The 22334-nt window shown below is 45.6% G+C and overlaps 1 protein-coding gene across 2 annotated transcripts in view; it reads left to right on the plus strand.

The window, feature by feature from the left end:
• The window catches only part of ALMS1 (ALMS1 centrosome and basal body associated protein), a 417466-nt gene that overhangs the window by 327369 nt on the left and 67763 nt on the right, over positions 1-22334 (plus strand). For both annotated transcript variants that reach the window (XM_069632315.1, XM_069632316.1), the window contains one exon: positions 21340-21403. In XM_069632315.1, coding sequence (XP_069488416.1) covers positions 21340-21403 — 64 coding nt within the window. The remainder of the gene's footprint in view (positions 1-21339; positions 21404-22334) is intronic.

Below are 22334 nucleotides of genomic sequence, written 5' to 3' on the forward strand. Positions count from 1 at the left end.
CCCGTGTTGAAAAAATCTTGGACATCACAATAGTGGAAGCCCTCGATGTCGACGGCTGTCATGCGACCATGGCGCCTCTGGCACCGTTGAAGGCTAGACCGCCATTGAATGTGCCGTCGCATTCATTCACGCGCCTCATTCTGCGGTCTAGTCGTTGCACAACATGGCCGCCGTCGGGAGACGTTCGTCACTCCTTCCCGCGTGCCCGGCGCATTGCAACTGCAGTGTGCGTCCCTTTGCTGCTACCCCAACGCTAGTGTTTGAGTCCTCTGTGTTCCGCTCCGGAACGTTTCTGTCCTTTTCCTCCGCTCTTCCTCTTCTCTCCAGCGTTTCATTCCTCTCTTTCCACAGCTCCCAACCTTTTTCCCCTTCTGCTCTGTGTCCTCGGAAGCCCTGCGGTCGGCGGCCTTCTCTCTCTCTCTCTCTGTCTCTCTCTCCCCCTCTCTCTCTCTCTCTCTTTCTCTCTCTCTCTCTCTCGCTCTTGCCTCTCCTGGGTTCCTCTGACTGTTCTTCTCAGCAGCGCGCCTTTCCCATATTGCGCCGCTGCCCATTCCGGCACTTACCACCGGTCCCGCTTGGTTTCTTCTTCCGAGCTGTGTGTCCAAGCCACCTCTAGTGGACACTCATCACCTATCATCATCCCTGTCTACTACATCGCCGGCATTACTGAAGAGCCGTATCTTGGATTGTTGCCCTCAACTTTCTACCACGTCTCCATTCCAGCTGGCACCCTGTCATATGGGGCAGACCTGTTTTGGAACCTTCTACACATCCACCACGACTATACTACCATCCATCACGCTGAGGTTTTTTGTGCCCTAAGAGGCTTTTTCCCCGTTCCGGCTATTTCGGAAGAGGGGCCCTGGCGCTGCTGTCTTACCATCTGTCACAGTGGCTTAGCTCCAGGATAGACACTTTCTCCATTAAAAAAAAGAGGAATTTCAACAGCCGAAGATGATCTCGGAAGAAGGATCCTGAACCCAGCTCATCGTACTCAGGTGAGGAGGAGGAGGTCAGTGGTTCAGGGGAAGAGCGAAGGGAACTTGACAACAGCGTCAAAGAGTTTGACGCCGTCAACGACGCAAGTGACAAAACCATCGAAGGAGGTTGCAAAATCTATGGATTCTTTTCTTTTGTAAGTCACATTCTTCAACATATGAGGATCATGAGCCTTAATCTGATGAGGCACAACCCTTTGGGTTGCAATATTGGACACAAACTGTTCCAGAGGCTCTCATATCAGGCGAGTCAAGGATGAAAGATCTATATGATACTCTGCAAACTGTAAGTAGGATAGACACTTCTCCCAAAATTGAATTTGGAAGACCAGATCCCTCAGACCATGCTGAGGGGTCGTATAGACAATTAATGTCTAGAAGTAATTGAACATCTAGGATGGAGTAGACCTGCACCACATTTTGAGCAGGATGATCTAACAGATATTTTAGATAAGGGACCCCAGGAAGACCCTATTCTTCCCGTCAATGTAGCCTTAAAAAGGCGGGTCAATGGCAACTGGGAAATGCCAGAATTAATTCCAGTGGTAATAAAAAATTGACAAGCAAATATAGGACTTCAAGCAGAGACCCTTTTTATGTAAGCAAGCATCCCACTCCAAAAAGTCTGGTTGTACAGGCCGCCACATCGACATCAAAACAAACTGCATACCCGACGATTCCCCCAGACAGAGATGGCAAACGCTATGATGCCATGGCAAAGTAAGTCTTCTATGCTGGGAGTATGGCCCTTAAATTGGCAAACACCACATGTGCACTGGTTAAGTTTACGTTTACCCTATGGGAATGCATATCAATGGCGGCTGAACATATCCCTGAAGGGGAAGAAAGAGACGGTTTTTGGAATATTGTTATGGATGGGAAGGACGCTATGTGCGAGTCTCTTTAGGCTGGTCTTGACTCTGCGGGCAGTATCAGCAGAGCTATGGTGGCTAGCACTGTAATGCGCAGTGCGTGGTTAAAGTCTGGGTTTGCTCCTGATGTACAATCAAGACTTTAACAGGCCCTTCGATGGCACACATTTATTTGGCAGCAAGGCTGGCGAGAGCCTGGAGAAGCTGCTGACCTCCAAAGCGGCAGCCAAATCCCTTGGTGCTGTAATCAGACAACTGGAAACTCGCCTCAGGAGGAACAACTTTGAGAGGCAGATTAATTTGCTTGTACTCCTCAGCTGGAAGAGTGAGAGGACTGGTGAGTCAACGAGGTCAGAGAAGATTCCCCCGTGGTGGACGGGGAAGAGGTGCTAAAACCGCCCAGATAACGACTGCTTTACCCTCAGCCGCTGCATCAGCTGCCTCAAAACCTCTCTGAGGCCGTTAACCCACAAGACCCTGGTGGGAGGCAGACTCTCACAGCATCTTAAAAAATGGCGGGGTATTACTTCAGATGTATGGGCACTGGAAAGAGTAGCCCGCGGTTACCATCTAAAAAATAAAAGCCTCAGGATCATCCACTGGGGTGCAACTCTTTCAAAATTCCAGATCCGCTCCTTGTGCAAGAAATGTTGACCCTGCTGGAGAATGGTGCTATAGAACCAGTACTTGTAGCAGAGAGGAACACGGGTTGGTAATCCGCTTACTTCCTAATCCACAAAAAGGACAGAGGAGTGAGACCCATCTTGGACTTAAGAGACTTGAACAAGTTCCTCAGGAAGGACAAGTTCAAGATGGTTACCCTTTCTCGGATCTTTCAGGCCCTCCAGCTCCAAGATTGGACTGTATCATTAGACCTTCAGGATGCTTACTTTCATGTGCCTATCCATCACAAGCACAGGAAGTTCCTGAGGTTTGCCATTAGCGGTTCTCATTATCCGTTTATAGTTGTGGCTTTTGGGCTGACCTCTGTTCCAAGGGTTTTCAACAAGTTCATGGTGGTTGTGGCAACAAGGAGTCACGTCTACCCCTACCAGGACAATTGGCTGATCAGGGCCTGTTCGCCCGAACTAGCCCTGGAACTTCTCAGCATCATCTGCCAATCTCTCCACAGACTGGGCTTCTCCCTCAATTACAATAAATCCATAGGAGACCATCCCTAATACTCCACTTCATAGGAGCAATCCTGGATGCATCCTTTGTTCAGGGCCCAACACATTCTGCAGGTGGTCACCAAATTCTAGAGTGCCCAGCATCTTCTGGCCTTTGAATTTCTAAGGTTGCTCGGCCTCATGGTATCCTGCATTTTTCTGGTGCCAGAGGCTCACCTGAGAATGAGATCTCTCCAATGGGCTCTCAGGACACAACGGTCCCAATACTCAGGCAGGATGTCATACCTTCTTCAGGTTCCGAGCAGAGTCTCACAGGATTTTATGTGGTGGGCCTGGGAGAACAACATTCTGAAGGGAGAACCTTTTTGGAAACCATGGCCGGAGATTACAGTAGTTATGGACGCCTCACTCACTGGGTGGGGACCCCAAGCTAACGATCTGACAGTCGGTGGTTGTTGGTCTCCATCGGAGTCGAAACTACACATCAACCTTTTGGAGCTGAGGGCAATCAGACTTCAGCTAAAGGCCTTTCTGCCCTCTGTATGGGGAAAGAAGGTGATAATGATGGACAACACAGTGGGCGTGTAATATCTCAACAAGAGAGGGGGCGTATGGTCACTACCACTGTGCAGAGGCGCAATGCAGCTCTAGTTCTGCAATTCAAGAAGGTGTCTCCGTATTGTCAGTTAATTCTAGCCGGAGAGGAGAACACAGCGGCGGACGCTCTGAGCAGGCAGGGCACAGTCTCTCATGAATGGGAACTAGCTCAGGAAGTCCTTCAAGAGATCTTCGTCCTTTGGGTAACCCCTAAGGTGGATCTGTTTAGGGCCGGTGTCAACCGGAAGTGTGAGCTGTACTGCTCCATGGAATTTCCTCCAAGAGGAGGTCTAGGAGACGCGTTCATAGTGGACTGGGGGTTTCCACTCCTTACGCATTTCCTCCTGTCCACGTCATTCCTCACGTGATCAGAAGGTTGAGAAAGTTTGGGAAATCCATGATCCTAATTTCTCCGGATTGGGCCAGGAGGACGTGGCACCCGGACCTTCTGGACATGTCCATCTGCCCTCTGATACGTCATCCACAAAGAGAGGACCTCCTCGCGAGCGGAGGCACCGGCAGGCAGATTCATAGTGTGGCGTTGTGGAAACAAGGGTGCTGGTGTGTTTACTGGCCCCCTTGTTTCCAGACCACCACACTTGTAATGAGGCCCCTTGTCTTTTCCCTCCATCACCCCATAAACACCTCACCCCATTTCTCATTTCAGTCCCACTTGAGTGCCTGGAGACCATGAAAATAGCAGCAGTGTGCAGTACAAATCCCAGTAGCACAAAGCGCTGCTGATCCCTTTCTCGTCTACTTCTCAAAGGTAAACCATATGAACTGGTCGGTTTAGGAGCTCCGCTCCAGCCACCGCCTGGATTGATAGATATACATGGCTGAATCTGGATCTATAGATAAGGGGGATTTCACCAGGATTCGCTTATCGCTTGATGTGCTTTAAACCCTGAAGTAAACTGCACTTAGAAATGGGCGAGTGTGACTAGCTGACAAACCCCGGAGAAGACTGGTGGAGGCGCGAGTTGGTGTGCTGCTGCATTCTGGGACCTTCTGTCCTCTCTCCCCACCTGTAGCCTCACCCTGGCGTGGTGCAGTTCATTGCAGTGCAGATATCTTGGAAACTGTGCATCCTAGGGCTTGGAACTCAAGTTTTGTTCCTTGTGTCGGGACCGGCCGTTCTATGACCACATTATTTCAGGCAACCGATTAATTTGTGAAAGTGCTGAAATCCGGGGAAAGGGCTGGGGGTATCCAAATGTCATGTAGCTAGTAATGTCCGGAGGGTCCTAACCGGTAACTATGACAAATGTGTTGAAGATTTGTGAAACAGTGTGGAATTGTATAAGAAACAACGATTCGCTAAACCACAAACCCACATACAAATGTTGACTTTTGCTGAAATCTGGTGAATGGGGTCTGGTGTCATGTGACCTTGTCCTCGCGCAGTTCACCGGTCTGGATTGGTCTTTCCTTTCTGATTCTGATTCTGGCCAATACGGACCGGCGAACAGCGTGAGGACAAGGACACCTGAAAGAATAATCAATCATAAGGTAACCGCTGAGAAAACATTTCACAATGAATACTGCGACTCACATCAGACCATTTGAAATATAAGAAAACAGACGTTAAAAAAACGTTCTTTACTCTGAACCACAGGACAACAAAAACTCAGAATTGAGGCAATTGATAACGCTCAAAAGAATGCCTAGAAAGGAACTCTGTGATTCTCAACAGACCTTTTAGAACTCAAGCAAACGGACATTAATAAAGTCTCAAATTCATGTTTTGAGGAGCCTAGAATGCAAAGGAATGTTAGAAAACCAACTATATGGATGTAGGACAACCCCCCTGCAAAATAACTTCTAATACACGTAAGAACATTATTTCACAAATCAACTCAACAAGAAGTGATTCAGTGACTGTTTTGCGAGTGAAGGACATTGTCCAGAACTAAGGGACAAATATCTTTCGTCATACTCAAAACAGAAATAAAATCTGTAAGATTACAAAGGAAAGGAAAACAATCCATTCAAGTAAAAGAAACATTAATGTGATCAACTTCTAATGTATAAATAAAGGCGCTAATTCAAACGATACAGTATTCTTTTATTTTTTCTATTCCTAACCCTGGTCAGCCTGAGGGTAAACTGGAGTTTGAATTTTAGCTGCTATTTCAGAACATTAACACTGACAATTTACCTAAATCCTTCAAACTAATTATTGAAACATAAGGGTGCCAGTAGCCGCAGCAAGGCTGACAAATATTCTTTTCAAATTGTTCTGACATGAAGCATGGATGTGTATTTGAAAAGTTGTATTGTAAAAATGTTATTATCGAAGTGTTGTCGATAGATGGGTATGTGGTGCGGGTGAGTATGGGAGTCCTGAGTCGGTCATATATGTCGCTGTATGCCCTTTTGTGTTTTCCTTTTGTATAGCCCCTTTTAAGCCTTTTTATATTCAACAGTACTGTGGGGGTTTGCTGCCCCAGAGCAGTATAACATGTATTGCCTCTTTATTTCCAACTGAAGTTCATATCTTGGAATGTCAAAGGGGCTAATAATCAGGGACGTCATTTCACCAAAATACCAGAAGTAGCGGAAGTGACATCACACGGCCCTTGACGACATCACAGGAAGTGATGCCATTTGACCCCACCCCACGGTGATATCGCGGGACGCGATCGAACACAAAGTTTCACCTTTGACAAAACAGGAAGTGGCATCACATAGCATTGTTCCTAAATAAACTACGAAAAATGTGGTTACGATATCACTATAATGTGATGTACATTTCATACAAGAATGGATCGCCATATGTATCATTAAGATCAGTATGTATGGGCCCATATTACCAAATGACTGTATATGCAAGCAGACGCCCATGGCCAAATGATTATGATGTTTTATTATATAGCACTTACGTTTAAGCGCTTTATATAGAAAAAATATACATCCAATATTGCCCAACCTGTGTTGGTACTCATTTATCAACCTCCGAAGGATGAAAGTCTGAGTTGATGTGTTTAAGAAGAGACTAAATCAGTGACTCACCCCCTGAAGTGTGCCTGAAATAAACCTTTAACCAGTCTAGCAATTATTGAATAGAATTCCAGAAAGACACATTATTTGGTATTCCTAGTCTTTCTTATTTAGGGTCAGTGATGAAAGTGTTAGACTTGTGGAAACCCTGTTCTTTTCTTTTTTTTCTTTTTTTTTTTAAGAGACCTGAACAAGAAAGCCAGCCACTCCAGAAGCAAAGATCCACATGGCGCTGGCCATAGCCCAGGAGCTTGCATTAAAAAAAACAAATTTAAAGAAGAAAATGTTTTTTGAATAAATTGTTTTTTAATGTTAGCAAGGGAGACCACAGGGGTAGTTGCGACCCCTGGTAAACCCTAAATGTCCCTGCTAATAATCCCATAAAAAGAAGAAAGATACTTGCACACATAAATAAGATGAAACTGATGGTCTTTCTACAAGAAACTTATCTATTAGAGACTAACAAGGATTATATTTTGAATAAAAAGTATAATGTGGGGGTGTCTAGTAGCTACCACCAAAGATCTAGGAGAGTATTTGTACTCTTATACGAATGGTACTGGGTAATGCAATCATTGATCACAAGGGTAGGTATGTTTCAATGGAGATCACTCTGGATGGGACGCCCCGCCTTCTTGTGAATATTTATGCTGTTAATACAGACCAGGGTGTTTTTTACTTAGAGATGGGGTATGTTTTTGGACACTCAAAAAAGTCATAGGTGCCCTTCTTCAAAAACGAACACGGCACAGCTCCACCTCACTGATAATGCCCAACAAGGCTGAAACACGTGTTTGGGGTTGCTGTTGGTACTCTTTTTCAGAAGAGAATTGCCTTAGCATTTCGGTGCTGGTCTGTGGGTGGGACAAAGACTGATATGCAAATTTATATTTCTCCTCTGTGAAAGGTACAGTGAGATAAAGTGTGGCTGCGTACTCTCAAATTGGTACCTTCCCAAAATACAGGACAATTGGCCTTGTTCGTTCTCGTAGAGGGGTGCCTATGACTAATTTTAGTATTTTTTTTTTACACATTACAAGCGGAAGGTATTATTTTGGGAGGGTATTTCAATCAGGTTATTGATACGCCCCATGATAGATCACCAGACAGTCCATGTCAGAGGGAGGGGAAGGCCATTCAGGAACCAAGGGACGCCATGCAGACTTGGGTTTTGATCGACCCATGGCGATCACTGAATCCAGTGCTAAGCAATATACCTTTTATTCCAACTCGCATAACACCTCATTGCGAAAATTGATTTATTTTTTTTATCTCCAAAAGGTTGCTGCCTAATGTTATGGATTCCTTAATAGGGAACATAGTAATTTCAGAACATGCTGATGTCAGTGTGTTCTTGCAATATTTGCTGCAAATGCTAAAAAGGATACAGGTTGGAGACTTAATGCGTTCTTACTTCCTGATTTAGCTTTTAGGGAAACTATCAAAGAAGAGCTAACTTTGGACGCTGGGATGGAGGCCATGAGGTCCAGAGTTTTATGGACGTTATCCGCGCCCTGCCTTTCCATGACGAACCCCGCATTATCGCTGTGCACCAACCTGGGAAGGACTTTGCTCAGCCGTTTGGCTAGGATGCTAGCATAAACCTTGGCGTCAACATTCAATAGCGAGATCGGCCTGTATGAGCCACAGTCCAACTTGTCTTTCCCCTCCTTGGGTATGACTACGAACCTTGCTTCTGTGAAGGAAGGCGGGGCTGTGCCAGACTCCAGGACACTGTTAAAAAGTAAGGAACAGGGTTAGTGCACCCTTGAATCTCTTGTAGAAGGCGGGGGTGAACCCGTCTGCACCTGGTGCTGAGCCTGCTTTCAGGCGGGGGATGGCATGATCAAATTCTTCTGTAGTCACTGGGCCATTAAGCTGGCCGCGGTCCTCACTCGATAGTGGTGGGAACACTTCTTTTGACATGTATTCTTCAGTGCTATCGGTGTAGGGGGGTGCGTCAGAGGCGTAGAGCTGCTCGTAGAATTGAGCAAATCGGGCTGTGTGATGTCAGTGGGTTCTATCAAGACTGAGTAGGATGTGGACCTAATTCGCATGACCGCCCTGTCTGCCCTTTCCTTTCTGAGTCTTGCTGCTAACAAAGTGTGGCCCTGATCTCCCTTCTCAAAATATTTCTGTTTAATAAATCGCAGACTCTTTAACGCTTTGCTTTCCCATATATCTTTGAGCTCTTGCCTGAGGGTTCTGATTTCGGCTCTGGTCTCAGTTGAGTCCACTTCCTCTTTAACAAGGGCCTGCTCTTTCTCTATTATCAGTTGCCTAACATGGGGTTCCCTTAATTGTTTCAACCTTTTCACAGAAGAGCCTTGACCTATTATTAGGCCTCCTATTGTGGCTTTTGCGGCCTCCCAGACAGTAGGGTCCGGAATCTCACTGGTGTTGTTCCTTTTCGAAAAAGTCTAGGCCCTCCCGAAAGAGCTTGTCTTTAAACAGCGTATCGTTACATGTCCATCGTCTATCTACCGGCGTGCTGTGCCCTAGGTCTAGGGTGACTGTGACCATATCATGGTCTGACCACCACACCACCTCAATAGCTGCCCCATTGGCCAGATGTTCCAGACTACCTTCCAAGAATATATAATCTATTCGCGTGAATGTTTGGTGTGGAGGTGAATAAAATGTGTAGGCTTTTCTGTCTGGGTGCAATGTGCACCAGGTGTCTATTAGATGGAGGGCTGAAATCAGGTGCTGGAAAGTGTCGTTGTCCGGGGGGGGGAGGAGGGTTGGGCACCCAATGCGATAAGAACGCCAATCTAGCGTTGGATCCATAATTTGGTTAAAATCTCCCCCACAGACAAGCGGGCCCACTCTTTCCCCCTCTAGAATTGCCAGCAGGTCTCTGCAAAAAGCTAGTTGTTGAGTGTTTGTGGCGTAGTCTGAGCACAATGTAATTGTGGTGGACCTCAATGAGCCATTTACAACTAAGAATGCCCCACTCTGGTCTCTATGTATGTGAGTAATTTGAAGTCCCAAGGAGGACCGATACAGAATGCCCACCCCTCCCTTCTTTTCTGGTCCCGAGGCCCATAGTGAACCTCCTATGATACCCCCTTTTACTTCCAATTCCCCCCTTTGTTTGAATTCCGTTTCCTGGACAAACAGGATAACGAGGTTGGCTTGTTTGAAGGTCTGTCTCAACATAGATCTTTTCTGTGGCAAATTCAGTCCCTTCATGTTGAGTGACCCTATTTTGATTGCATCAACCCCCATCGTCACTCACATTGTGGCTTGCTGCTTGTTTTCTGACGTATTGTGTCAATTTCTGTTTCCTTCGGTTTTCCAGATGCTTTTTTATAGCCTCTGCTGCACTCGTGGTATGGTCAGCCTCTAACTCCCCCCTCCTAACCCCAAGGGAAAAAAAAGGATAGTAAAGGAATGCGAGAAATTGAAGAACGTGAATACAGTCTCATCCCAGCGTCCGGAGCCCACCTTGATTTCGTTTGACTCCGAAAAGGCCTTCAACCAGGTGGAGTGGAGGTTCATGTTGGATGTCCTACACAAGGCGTGGTTGGGCCCAGACTGGATCAGAGGTGCCAAGACTTTGTACCAGAACACACGGGCCAGGGTTGTGGTAAACTGGGTCGCTTCACAGCAGTTTAGATTGACCTGGGGAACCAGGCAGGGGTGCCCCCTCTCTCTGCTGGTTTATGTTTTAGTTATGGAGCCGCTGGCCCAAAATATCAGGCGGAATGCTAGGATCAAAGGCTTCCTTAGGTACAGCGTCGAATATAAATTAGTGCTGTTTGCAGATGGTGTGCTGGCGTATGTAACCCACCCTGAACAATCAATCCCAGCCCTTCTGCTTGAAATAAGGGCATATGGAACGCAATCTGGGTTTCGCATAAACCGAAACAAAACAATAATTCTCCCCCTCAAAGACCCAGTCCCACTCCTTGTCACCACCCCACAGACATGGGGTTTTCAAGTCTCACAAACTAGCATAAAATACCATGGGATAACAATAACAAAAAATCTCTGAGACCTGTTCCAATCCAATTACAAAACACTATGGACAGTGATCCAGCAGGATCTAGGCAACTGGAGCAAACTCACCCTTTCTTGGGCAGGTAAACTGACAGCGATTAAAATGAATGTCCTGCCACGACTCCTCTTCCTTTTCCAATCACTTCCTATCGCACTCCCCAGCACATTTCTGAACACAATCAAAGAAACCCTATTATCATTCCTTTGGGACAAGGGCAAACCCTGTATCGCATATAAAACTCTTATCCTGGCAAAAGAGAAGGGGGGCCTCGCCTATCCAGACATCCACTGTTATTACACTGCAGCCCTGCTCCGCATCCTAGTGGACCACATTAGAGAATCTAAAAGCAAGCAGTGGGTTACTCTACAGAATGGGTTTTGTGGAACAAGAGAAACACGGGTATGAAGGGTATCGCAACATGGTCATCACCGCTCAGTTGTATCTGGGTTCCCCCAATCAAAGATGCCATTCTAGAACCCCTCCGATTCCAACCACAGTATGAGCAGGGCTTGGTTAGAGCTGGGCAAATGTGGAAGGAGGGCTCATTCTTGACCAAAGTGGAACTCGAAGAAGCGCAGCAAGGCCTGATCATCAAACCCTTGCCTTATTATTTACAACTCAAAGGGGTCCTTACAGACCGCAAATGGAAAGGCCAGCTTCAGCGCCCCTTAACCACATTCGAAAGAATACTGAACACACACTCGGGCACCAAAGGTCTCATAACATGCATGTATAGAGCAATCATCGATAGGGTCACCTTCCCCCTCCAAGCACCAAAGCTAAGTGGGACCAAGAACTGGGGTTGGAGGATAACCAAGCAGGTTGGAATGCAATATACAGAGCGGTGTGGAAATCTTCCATTGCAGTGCAGCACAAGATGCACAACTGTAGAATACTTATACAGTATCACTTAACCCCCCCAACGTCTGGCCAAAATGTACCAAGGCATCTCCCCCTATTGCTGGAGAGGGTGTGCGCAGGTGTGCGCAGGTGTGCACATATTGGCACCAATGGTGGAGTTGCCCCCTGATACAATTGTTCTGGAGGGAGATTCTAGGGTGGATCTTACAAGATCGAAGGCATCCACAGAGACTTATCTCCCCCTCTGGTTCTCTTCGGGGTCGAACAAGTCGAGGACAGATACATGCTCCTCCCACACATGCCAAGAAACTTGTTACTGGCAGCTCGTGTCTGTGTCACAATGAAGTAGAAGGCCTCTTCTCTCCCCATAAAATCGGACTGGCTGAGAAAAGAGAAGGAAATCTACGATATGGAAAGCTTGACCACCCTCCTAATTGAAACATACACATATAGACCAGCAATGGCTCCCCTTTTTGCATTTCCATAGAGAAGCTCAAGCGGCTCCACACTAGCATGGTCCCCCATACCTGCGGAGTCCAGCAAGACTGGCAGTCGCATAGGACTTCGCATTCTAACTGTACTCTAGCCTCCACACGAAAGTAGCCCACACGGAGACATTCACGTTGCCATGTCCCTCCATATCACATACTGCAATGGAAAGAGGTAAGTTCTTCCCACGATCTAGACCAGGCTCCCTTGGCAAACATTGGGCATTACTGAAGCCATCTGATCGTTTGCTATCTTCAATGGTCAGCCCACAAGAGGGGGAAGGGAGGGAGGGGGGTATCCTGTCTCTCACTTCTTTTCATTTCTGCTTCTTATTCTACATCTCCTCTTTACTATCCCCCCACCAGCTTCCGATTTAACCCCTTTATGTGGCTGGGGTATCTTACTCACATCTGTCACTTCAAATCCCAAAACTGTAATTTTGTGATCGCCTTGTTTAACTTGTCAAATGATTCTTGGGCCTTATGGCCGATGCTCCTGTTGATCACAATAAAAAAAAAAAAAGAAGAGCTTACTACCTACATAAATGAAAATAAACACTCAGTAGATAATATTTTGTTTTTTTCTGAAGAGTTGAAGGCCACTATCGGGGGAAAATGATTTGTTTTTTTGTTGCATCTTAAAGTCAGGGTGCGCAAAGTGGAAGAAATAAGTATGCACTGAGAGGGGCGGCGAAGATGAATTATGATGAACCTTCGGATAGACACAGTGAGGGTTTTCTGTGTGCCAGGCAGAACCTGGATAACTGGCTGACCGAAAGGCAGGGGGAGCCTTGTTTCATGTTAGACAATCATATTGGGTGTTTGGGGCGTAGGCAGGTCCTATATTGACCAGTAGACTAAACGGGGTCAAAGAAAACAAGAGTACTATGTCAATTATTAGGGATGATAATGTGTTTTTGACATTATGGATGCATTTAGGAATTTCTATGAAGCTCTATATAAGGGTGAGGACTTTGACACTGAAGCTGACACATTAGAGTTCATGAGATGGCTTGGATCTGCAGGACACTGATGTTGGGATGCTAGAGGCACTGCCTACTAAAGAAACGTTGTTGAATGCAATGACGAATACTGCAAGAGAGAAAGGTCTAGTCCCTGAGGGGTTCCCGATAAAGTTCTACAGCGCATTTAGTGGTTTACTTGGGCCAAATGTGTTGGAAATGTATTTAGCAATTATTAGGAGGAGTACTTTACCATAATCTATGCAACTGGCCCGAAATACATGAATTCCTAAGGATCAAACAAGTTGTGCAAATTATAGACCAATTTCATTGATTAATGGGGATGTCAAACTATGAGCAAATATCTACACTACCAGATTGAGTGTAATATTTCTTCAAATTCTTAAGTGGTAGAGACTCATCTGAATAAAGATTCACCAGAACCACTGATTGCTGTGAGTGTGGCTGCTGAGAAAGCATTTAATGGAGTCAATTCAACATATTTGGAATTCATATTAGAGAATCTCCACTTTGACCCTGTCTTTATGCAGTTTTTTCATGCCTTTATATTGTAGGGCAAAGCCACACATTCTGGTGAACGGGTCCAGATCTGCTATTTTTGACATTCAACACGGTCCTTGTCGGGGTACCCTTTGTCTCCTCTTCTTTTCAACATATTTATTGAACCCTTGGCGGCAGCAATTAGGATAGATGAAAATGTTCTGGGGATCATGTGCAGCAAGCATATGTCTAAAGTCTTACTGTATGTGGATGATTTATTACTATTCCTTTCCAACCCAGAACATTCCTTCAAAAATGTAATGGACATATTTCTACGGTCTGGTTCGATATCGAACGTCTAGCTGAATAAGTATAACGCAAAATCTTTCCCATTACTCAAATGTGTTTCCGGTATGAATTCCATTGGGCAAAAGATGCATTGTAGGGGGTATAGGTCTCGCAGGAATAATATTTGTATGAAACTTAAGGAAATGGCTTCTGAATGTAAAATATGGCCCAAAATTAACCTCGGGATATGAGGGCAGTTTGGAACCATCAAGATGACTCTGCTTCCCAAAATATTATACCTATTCAATATGCTACCCATGCCTCTCTCACAGGCTGTACTCAAGGAAAGAAAGTGTTTCATGATTTCTTATGGGGGACTGGCTCCCATTAAAAAATGGCAATGTCTGTCCTTTTTTAGTTGGGTGGAAGTAAAGGAGGGTTCGGTTACCCGGATATAAGACAGTATCATGCCACCTTCTCCTTGCGCAGCCTTCACCACTGGATCAATGAGGTTTCTGAAGCCACCACCGTGTGAGTGGATATTGTGAAGGCATCTTGGAGAGGACAGCAGGTAAGTTCTATAAGTTCATTTATTAAGCATCAATGTAATCGGGTAACATCAGGTATAGGTTCATCAAAGATAGGAGCTAAGGTTGGGGGAAAGGAGCACGGAATAGAGCCCACTCGCTACCTTCACCCAGGATAGATTGTTCTAACTTCCTGGGTGGAGCATTCAGTCAAACACTAACTTTCCACATACACACCAAACATTCCATCATGACATCACACAGACTCGAGCAACGTCTCAAGATATCAGCTCACACAGGCAAGAGAAAAGGCACAATACAACACACCTCCTTCCTTACACTTCCAGACCAAACACACACAACAAACACCAACACCACTGCACCCTGCAACACTCACACGGAACACCGCACAAGATCTGAGCACAACCTCACTCTGTGATATACCACAAACACCTGCAAAATCAACACACCGGTTGACCCACCAAAGCGTAACTTATATCCACCAGCAAGCCGCAACACAAATCTACATTCCCAGACCATTTTAACCTACGTAATGCCTTCTACCCACTGCTGCCACCAACGGGTCTCAAGCCTGCCAAACCTACCACATTCCGGACCCGCCTTGGGCAACAGCCTACCTCCATGAACCATCCAAGATACAATACACCTCCCGTTCACCATTGCCTCTGCCAAGCCTCAAGCCTGCCACACCTGAGCACAAGCAAAGCCCCACCTTCAGCTGAGACGCAAACCTGCTGGCACATTTTAAAAACTGACTAACATACAAATGACAACCAGCAACTCCAGACAAGCACCACACTGCAACCCAATGGTCTCAAACACAGACCAAGTACAGGAAAAACCACTGTTGCATTCCAGACACACACATTGACGCTCACGATGCAAAACAAACACACACACACACACGGAGCAACACAGCTGGCAAAGCCTCATTACAAAACAGTCTTTGCATCGTCTAACCCAAAAGGCTGGCCAGGCAGTTTGCGATCCAACCAAACTCTAAGCCACAACACTGAGATACAATGCTGCTGTCCACAATGACCCATTGCCATATAGACGACCCAAACCACAAACCAACCGCGCAACAAACATAATGGAGAGCAGAAAAGGAACGGGTGATCAACACAAAGATGAAATAACCACCGACGAGGCCCGCATGACAACACCTGAAAACCTGCACATCATCTCTGACATGCAACTGAGCCCCATTACTGCAAGCCACTATCAACGGCAAGGTGCACAGAGAATGCCACATGTCGGCAAACTCTACCAGGAACAAGTTACACACAACGTCCTGGCATACATCACTACTCCACCGATAGTGCTGGAGCTGGGTAACACAGAAGGCTCACAACGCCTAACCGGGAAGAAAGTTGAAGTTGGAGAAGACTGCAGGGTCGCCCGGTGGAGAAGCCGAGCACCGGTGAGTGTGAGAGAGGGAACACTCATATCAGGGCGCTCCATGGGCAGGAATCGGGCATTTGCAAGTAGCGATTCAACTAAAACTCCTAAGTGTGGGGTTTGGAACCCGAAGGTAAGAAAACTGAATAAACTGTAAAGTATTTTTTGAAATGCCACAAGATTTATTGAGTACCGAACTAGGAAAGTATAAGGAAATCACGTGAAAATACTGATTATGTTCTGTTGTGAACGTCGTGAAAACCTATTCAGAAGTTATTTTATGAACGAAGTGAAAGTTCATAATGGCACTGTTAAATTAAGCAGATGAACAAGTGTGTTAACTTGAATGGACATTTTGAAAGCAAAGTGTGAAAAGGATTTACACCAGAGAGTGACTTGAATACAGGTTCTGTCAAAGCCAAGAGACTGCCATTGGGAAAGCTACAGTGCATGTGGATTACTGACACGGGTACAGGGAGAAAACCTGTGTTGGCCAAGGAAAACTAAGAGCATCACGAAGTGCCGTGGGTTATCGGTTGTGTGACCTGTAATGTATGGACTGTGGTCGACAACTATGCCTAGTCAGAGTGACCGATACCTGAGAAAAAAACCAAAGAAATTCACGATACAAAGGCTGTGCTGCATAATAAGTGCTGAAGTGAAAGAAAGCATTTGTTTGAACTATTAAAGAGCGTAGAGGATTACAAAGTTACACTGCAAGCATTCTTACAAGTCAAGAAGAGGCTCATAGCAGTTCTGTTGGAGGGGCTGCCTGCTTGAGGTAGGGAACCCCAAAATTTCTGTGAACCGTGTTGTACTTGGGGAAGGGACCCCTTGAGATATTTTGGAGCTGTGTTGAACTTGGGGAAGGGAACCCCAAGACCTTTTTGGAACTATTTTGAACTTGGGAAAGATCAAGCTGAAAAAAAAGTCAGAGCTGGAAGAAGCTCAGAACTTTACTTTGAACACTGTTTCTTTTAGTGCTGACATCCCTACACATCGTACATGTTTAGTTGTGAGGGCAAGTATAGGTTTTGGACACACAGGTTTTTGATTTGTACTTAATGACACAGACTGGCCTTAGTTTCTTTAGGTAGGGAAATTCCACCTTGGCTAAGGACAAGTTAGGCATTCCTCCATCCTGACGAAATAAAGACCAATAAAGTATTTTATTAAGAAAAGTGAATCTGTTGTCTGTGTCTTGCTTCATGATGCCTTCACACAGCACTGTCCCTTTATGGGAGTCAGATGTATATGGTCAGCCCTGTACTGCTGGCAGCCTCTGTTTCTCAGCTCTGTTTCCGCAACAATGGATGCCTGCAACATCACAGTTACATTGGTTCTCCGGCATTGTCTCTTTCAAAGATTCACATGCTGTGAATATTCCCCGTCGTTAGGCTGGGAATCCTCAGTCAGTAGCTTAAAGTCACGTTTGTACTATAGTATCATCACGTTTGTACTATAATATCATCACGTTTGTACTATAGTATCATCCTTTTAGGGTCATACTGCCCCAGCCAATAGGCAAGGCTCCCTTGGCTCCACCCATCGTCCATCTACAGGTTCTTTTAACGCACGTTTGTGTTGAGAGTCCTCGAAAAATCTCTCTGGATATATTTCTTCGATATTTGATAATTAGTTATCTAAACATTCTTAAAACTTCCTTTCTTCGACGCGTCAACATCGTTGATAACGAGAACAGTCCCCATCGTTGCTTAGACTTCGCTACCCACGGTGCCCTGCCTTTTCGCTGCCGCCTCTGGTTTTTGGTCTACTCATGGCTGAAACCAAGTGAAAACGCATTTTCAAAGCATCTGGCCGCTGCGGCCTAAAGAACATCTTTGTTGATGAACACCACAATGACTGCCTTTACTGTCTATAACTTGGTCTCCTGGTTTTTGACTTAGGCTCCCTACTTTACTTTCCCTCTCTCTCTCTCTGCAGCCTGATGCCTTCGAGCTCTGGTGCTATACAAATGGATAAATAAATAAAAATAAACCACGTAATTTAGGAATGCAAGATTTGCCAATCCTTCTCCAACAAGACCCTCCGGGATCGTCACTGACTGCTGGTTGTTTGACTCGACGCCGGACTGCCTTCACTCCGGCAGGGTAGGTATACCCAGTGAACCACCTCTAGTAAGATGTCCAGGTCGCAGTAAAATGTCCCAGAGGCAGTAAAAGGGTGCACAGAGAACCGTCTGATATCAGGCCAAAGTCTCAGTTGCCGACTTTCCAAGAGCCTACCAGACTGTCAACATCTCAGGTCAGTGATCTTTCCTCATCCTCTTCTTCGTTGACACAACTTCCGCCAACTTTTTTAACACTGTCCACTTCTGCAGCAAAGTCCACCTCGTCAGCAACATCCTCGACGGGGAGGTCGACTTTGTCGATGGCAAAAATGGTCTTTGACCTCCAGACCGTTGATGGCTACTCCGTCGACCACGAAACCATTGACGATCACATCGTCAACCTCCTCGACCATGAAACCGTCAACGACCACCACTTCAAAACCATCGACGACCACCTCGTTTACCACAAAATCAACATCGACCTCCACACCATTGACAACCACAACATCATCATCACCCACTGCCATTAAGCCGTAGACAACTACTTCATCCACAATCACGATAGTTCTACCATCATGATCTTTACCAGCGGCCGCTGGGCTGACGCTCCCTGCGGGGAGTCCCCAATATCTATCTTCTGACGACAATATGGAAGTGGTGATGTCATCTCATTCCTCCCCTCACACCTCTCCTCCTCAGGTTATGTCTACAAAGAAGGATATCCTCCATCCAAGGCAAAGAGCTTGTCTGACCAGACTCGACGGCTGGTTGCTCCAAAGCCTCAAGGGAAACCTGCCCCCTCAAGGACACACTCTCTGGCACCAATCTCTTGGAAACCTTAAGGGAGACCTGTCCCCTCAAGGGCAGACACTCCTGTACTAGTTACTCCGGCACCTGCAAGCAGAGCTCTTGCTGAGGAGATACCAAATACCTTGACCACCTTGGTATCCACTCTGCAGCAGAGGTTGCCAGCTCCGCTGCCTCCACCATAACCAAGGCACCCTTTAGCTGGGCCCAGTGGTACCCTGTTCCCTCTCTGCTTAATAGAGAGGAACAGCAGTTGGACATTCTTGGTCAATTCTTGGTCAATTCCAGTTTGGCATATGCCACATACCCAAGAACTTCAAATAATGGCAGCGTACCCCGCGAGATAATTAGAAGCTACAAGGAGTCAAGCCTTGGAGAACTTGGTTTAAGATGCGTATCACCTTCGAACTTTCCTATGTTGAACAGCAAGGGCTCACTCGCTGATCCGAAGTAGCTTCCAGAATGGGGAGTGTGTTAGCCACAGAGGAGACTGGCAACAGCAGCAGCTAGTAAAACCGTATGAAAAGAAAAAATGGCTGATATCCTTTTTTTGGGTTTTCTTCACAGAGCTTCACCTGGCGGTGTGGTGCATTGTGCAACAGATGTAGATAATCTGAATTTGGAAAACCAATCCATCCTTTCTGGAGGTAGTGCGCTGCTGCCCTGTGCCATAACTAAGCGTGGTCCTACAGCTGAACTTTAGAAGGGAATAAGAAAGAAGGATGAAAGCAGGAGAGGAGTAAGTGAAGAGAAATGGTGGATAGAAGGTTCCAAGATCAGAACCACCCGGGGAGAAACGTAATGGGACAGTCGACCTACGAGAGACCTCAATAAAGGAAGCGGCAGAGAGAGGAGTGTAGAAAGAAGGAAAGAGCAAAAGGGTGAAATCGGGTTTAGAGTCATCCAAATGAAAGGGGCACTCACACCCCCAGTCCCGGCTGTGACTATAACCGATTTAATTGCTAGCATCCGAGGCCTGCAGCCAGTCTTTCCTGGCCAAGTGAGATCTAAAGAGCTTACCACATGGGCGGCATCATTGGACTCATGCCCAGGCCCCATGAGCCTGGCAGGTAGAAGAGTCCATCTAAGACTTCAGCCTCCTGACTGAGACAACTGTGGAAAGCACCAGCCAAGTCCAGAAAGAAGAGCAGGGGACACTTGAAACCCCATTGACCATGAGTTACTTTCGTCTGATTTCCAGGAGGATAAATAAGGGACAGAGTTCAGAAACAAGCAGAAATGGCTCCCTTTCGATTTCTTTGTAAACCCTTTAATTCCTTTACCCTGACCAACCTAAACCTGGGCTTGTATGTGTAATATAAGCTACTTTACACTCTAATGTTTCGATTCCTGATTTGTCTGTTGATCCCACAGGCCTTGAAAGAAGATACAAAACCTCCACCAGTAGGCACCTTCAGAGCCTTGTCTGTGGCAAGGAAGTCGAAGACACTGCTTCTGCAGCCCTAAGGTTTGCATCGTGATGCACTTTATTGTTCCTTTGTAACATTTATTGACTGCTGTGTGCATTGTAACAGAACCTCGGGCCATATGTTATACAACACAGTGCATACCTTTTTGTATTGTTGCAATCTAATCTCTGATTTACTGTTGCTACCTGAAGCCACTTGCAGATGCCAGATAATGTAACTTTCACCAACATTGAATAATCACTGACCACGTTTTACAACATTGACTTGGTTAGATGCGATAGCTTTTATATGAAGTCAGCTGCCAGACACCAAAGGTGATGATAAAACTGGTTGCCACAAGACAGAGTAGTGGTGATCAGTGAGACACATGTACTGTAATTTAGGATTTGTGCAGCCTTTAGTTTCATCAATATTAACCGGGCTCTCAAAAACCAGGGTGGCTTCTCCAGGTTGTAACAAAACGAGGTTGTTTTTGTTCAACATCTACACTATTTGTAACCCGTATGAACATGAGGCTGTTCTGCAACAACTGCTATTCTGCAAAGCGTCCAACGACTGAAGGTAACGAGAGGTTAATATAATGTGGACATGCTTGTTTTTCTGTGAGAGATTAGATGCAACCAGCATGCTTTGGCAAAGCAACTACAGGCATGGGTTCTTTCCTTTTATCTCGTGAGTTGTTTGGGGGTGAGGGTATGAGGTGGGCAGTGACTGGTTATTTAGAACGGGCTTATTACCCGTAGCTTTCCAAGCACGGACCCGGGGATTGAACCTGTGTTGCTCCACGTCATCTTGCTTCCAAGGCGAGGGCATTGCCCTGAGCTATCCTCCTGAGACAATCCACTCTGCGATGCTGACAGTGAATCTATTTGTTGTCTTTGTGTTTCTTTCTATATTGGTGAAGCACTGGAATTGTGCCTTTGCCATCCATCTTGGGGACATCTATGCATAGAAACTAGATTATGTTTTCCTACAAAATGTATTGTATGTCTGTGTCTATTATGGCCGGCTGTCAGCATGGATATGAATGGTTCCAAGGCTGCTGTACTTGAGAGGGCATGTGGCTACCTGAAAAGTGTTTACAGCCAAAGTCTCACTTCCTGTGACTATTCTGATATGTCACTTGTTTTGTATCACTCATTCTCTTACTATCTATAGTGTCTCAAAGAAGCAATCTAAAGTACCAAAAGGCAGAAGGTTATAACTTGTTCTTTTTGGTTAATTAACTGACATGGTACCTGAATCACCTTAACCGGTATGTTTTTTTCAAATGGCAATCGAACATAGTTATGAACATGCATAGTTCATCTCGTCTAAGGACAGCACCATTCTAGATGGCCGCTAATCAGACGCTATTTCTCTGTTCCTTCTCTCAGATGAGCTGATCATTCAGAAAAGACCTAGCATTTCCAAGAAAGAGATGGTTGAAAGATCCAAACGGTAAGATTCCATACTTCATGTCATCCGCAGAATCTTGTTTGTGACATTTTAGGCCATATATTCAAGTATGGGACTTGCTCTCCTCGTCTGCTAGATGTGTTACTGCTCCTCTCACCCCGTATCTACTTTACAAACCTTGTATTTCCATTTTTCATCCTCATGATAATATGTAAGCTTTTCCTTGCAAGGGTCTTTAAATACCCTGTGCCGTAGACATTTGTGGGAGCTCACTGAGGAAGTATGCAGGGCTGATATTCAAAACAGCCCCATTCAATTCAGGTATATGTATGTGCCCTAATAGCACGATAAGCACACTAAATTAGGATACGTGTAGTGGGATTATTGTATTACGGACCCTATTGTGAGACGGGTGTCGGCGGGTACACAATATTCATCTTATGCCTAAACCTATAACCTGACCCAACTCTTACCTGTCTCCAATCCCCACGTCCCTCGGTTCGTGATCACCCCAGTAAGTCCAGCTGTGAAGGTAGACAATGTCAGAAGGTTATGTCAGGATCCCCAAATACCCCTGAGCAAAATGACACGGTTAAAGTAACTGGCACACAAAAGGAAAGGTGGCCAAAGGAATGCTGGTGTACGGTTCTTTTATTTATTATGTGTTCACTTTCCTTTCTGGTACACCAGCAGGGTTTTGAGTTTCTTTTACAAAAAAAGGAGCAACCACAAGACATTCTATACAAATTCCAAAGCAGCTGCATATCTAAAAATTCAAATACTAAAATATAAAGAGTCCTTTCCAATATTAAAAATATAAAATAGCCTTTAAAAAATGTGTACAAAGTCCATACAGTACACTGTACAAAAAACTATATATAAAACCACTGTACTTCCTAGACAACCTGGCCAGGGCTGTCTCAAGGTCTTTGTTTCTGCTCTCTTGGCACTGCTCTCTCGGCACTGCTCTCTC

This window comes from Ambystoma mexicanum, chromosome 6q (assembly GCF_040938575.1).
Source record: "Ambystoma mexicanum isolate Mex_15411 chromosome 6q, UKY_AmexF1_1, whole genome shotgun sequence".
NCBI lineage: Eukaryota > Metazoa > Chordata > Amphibia > Caudata > Ambystomatidae > Ambystoma > Ambystoma mexicanum.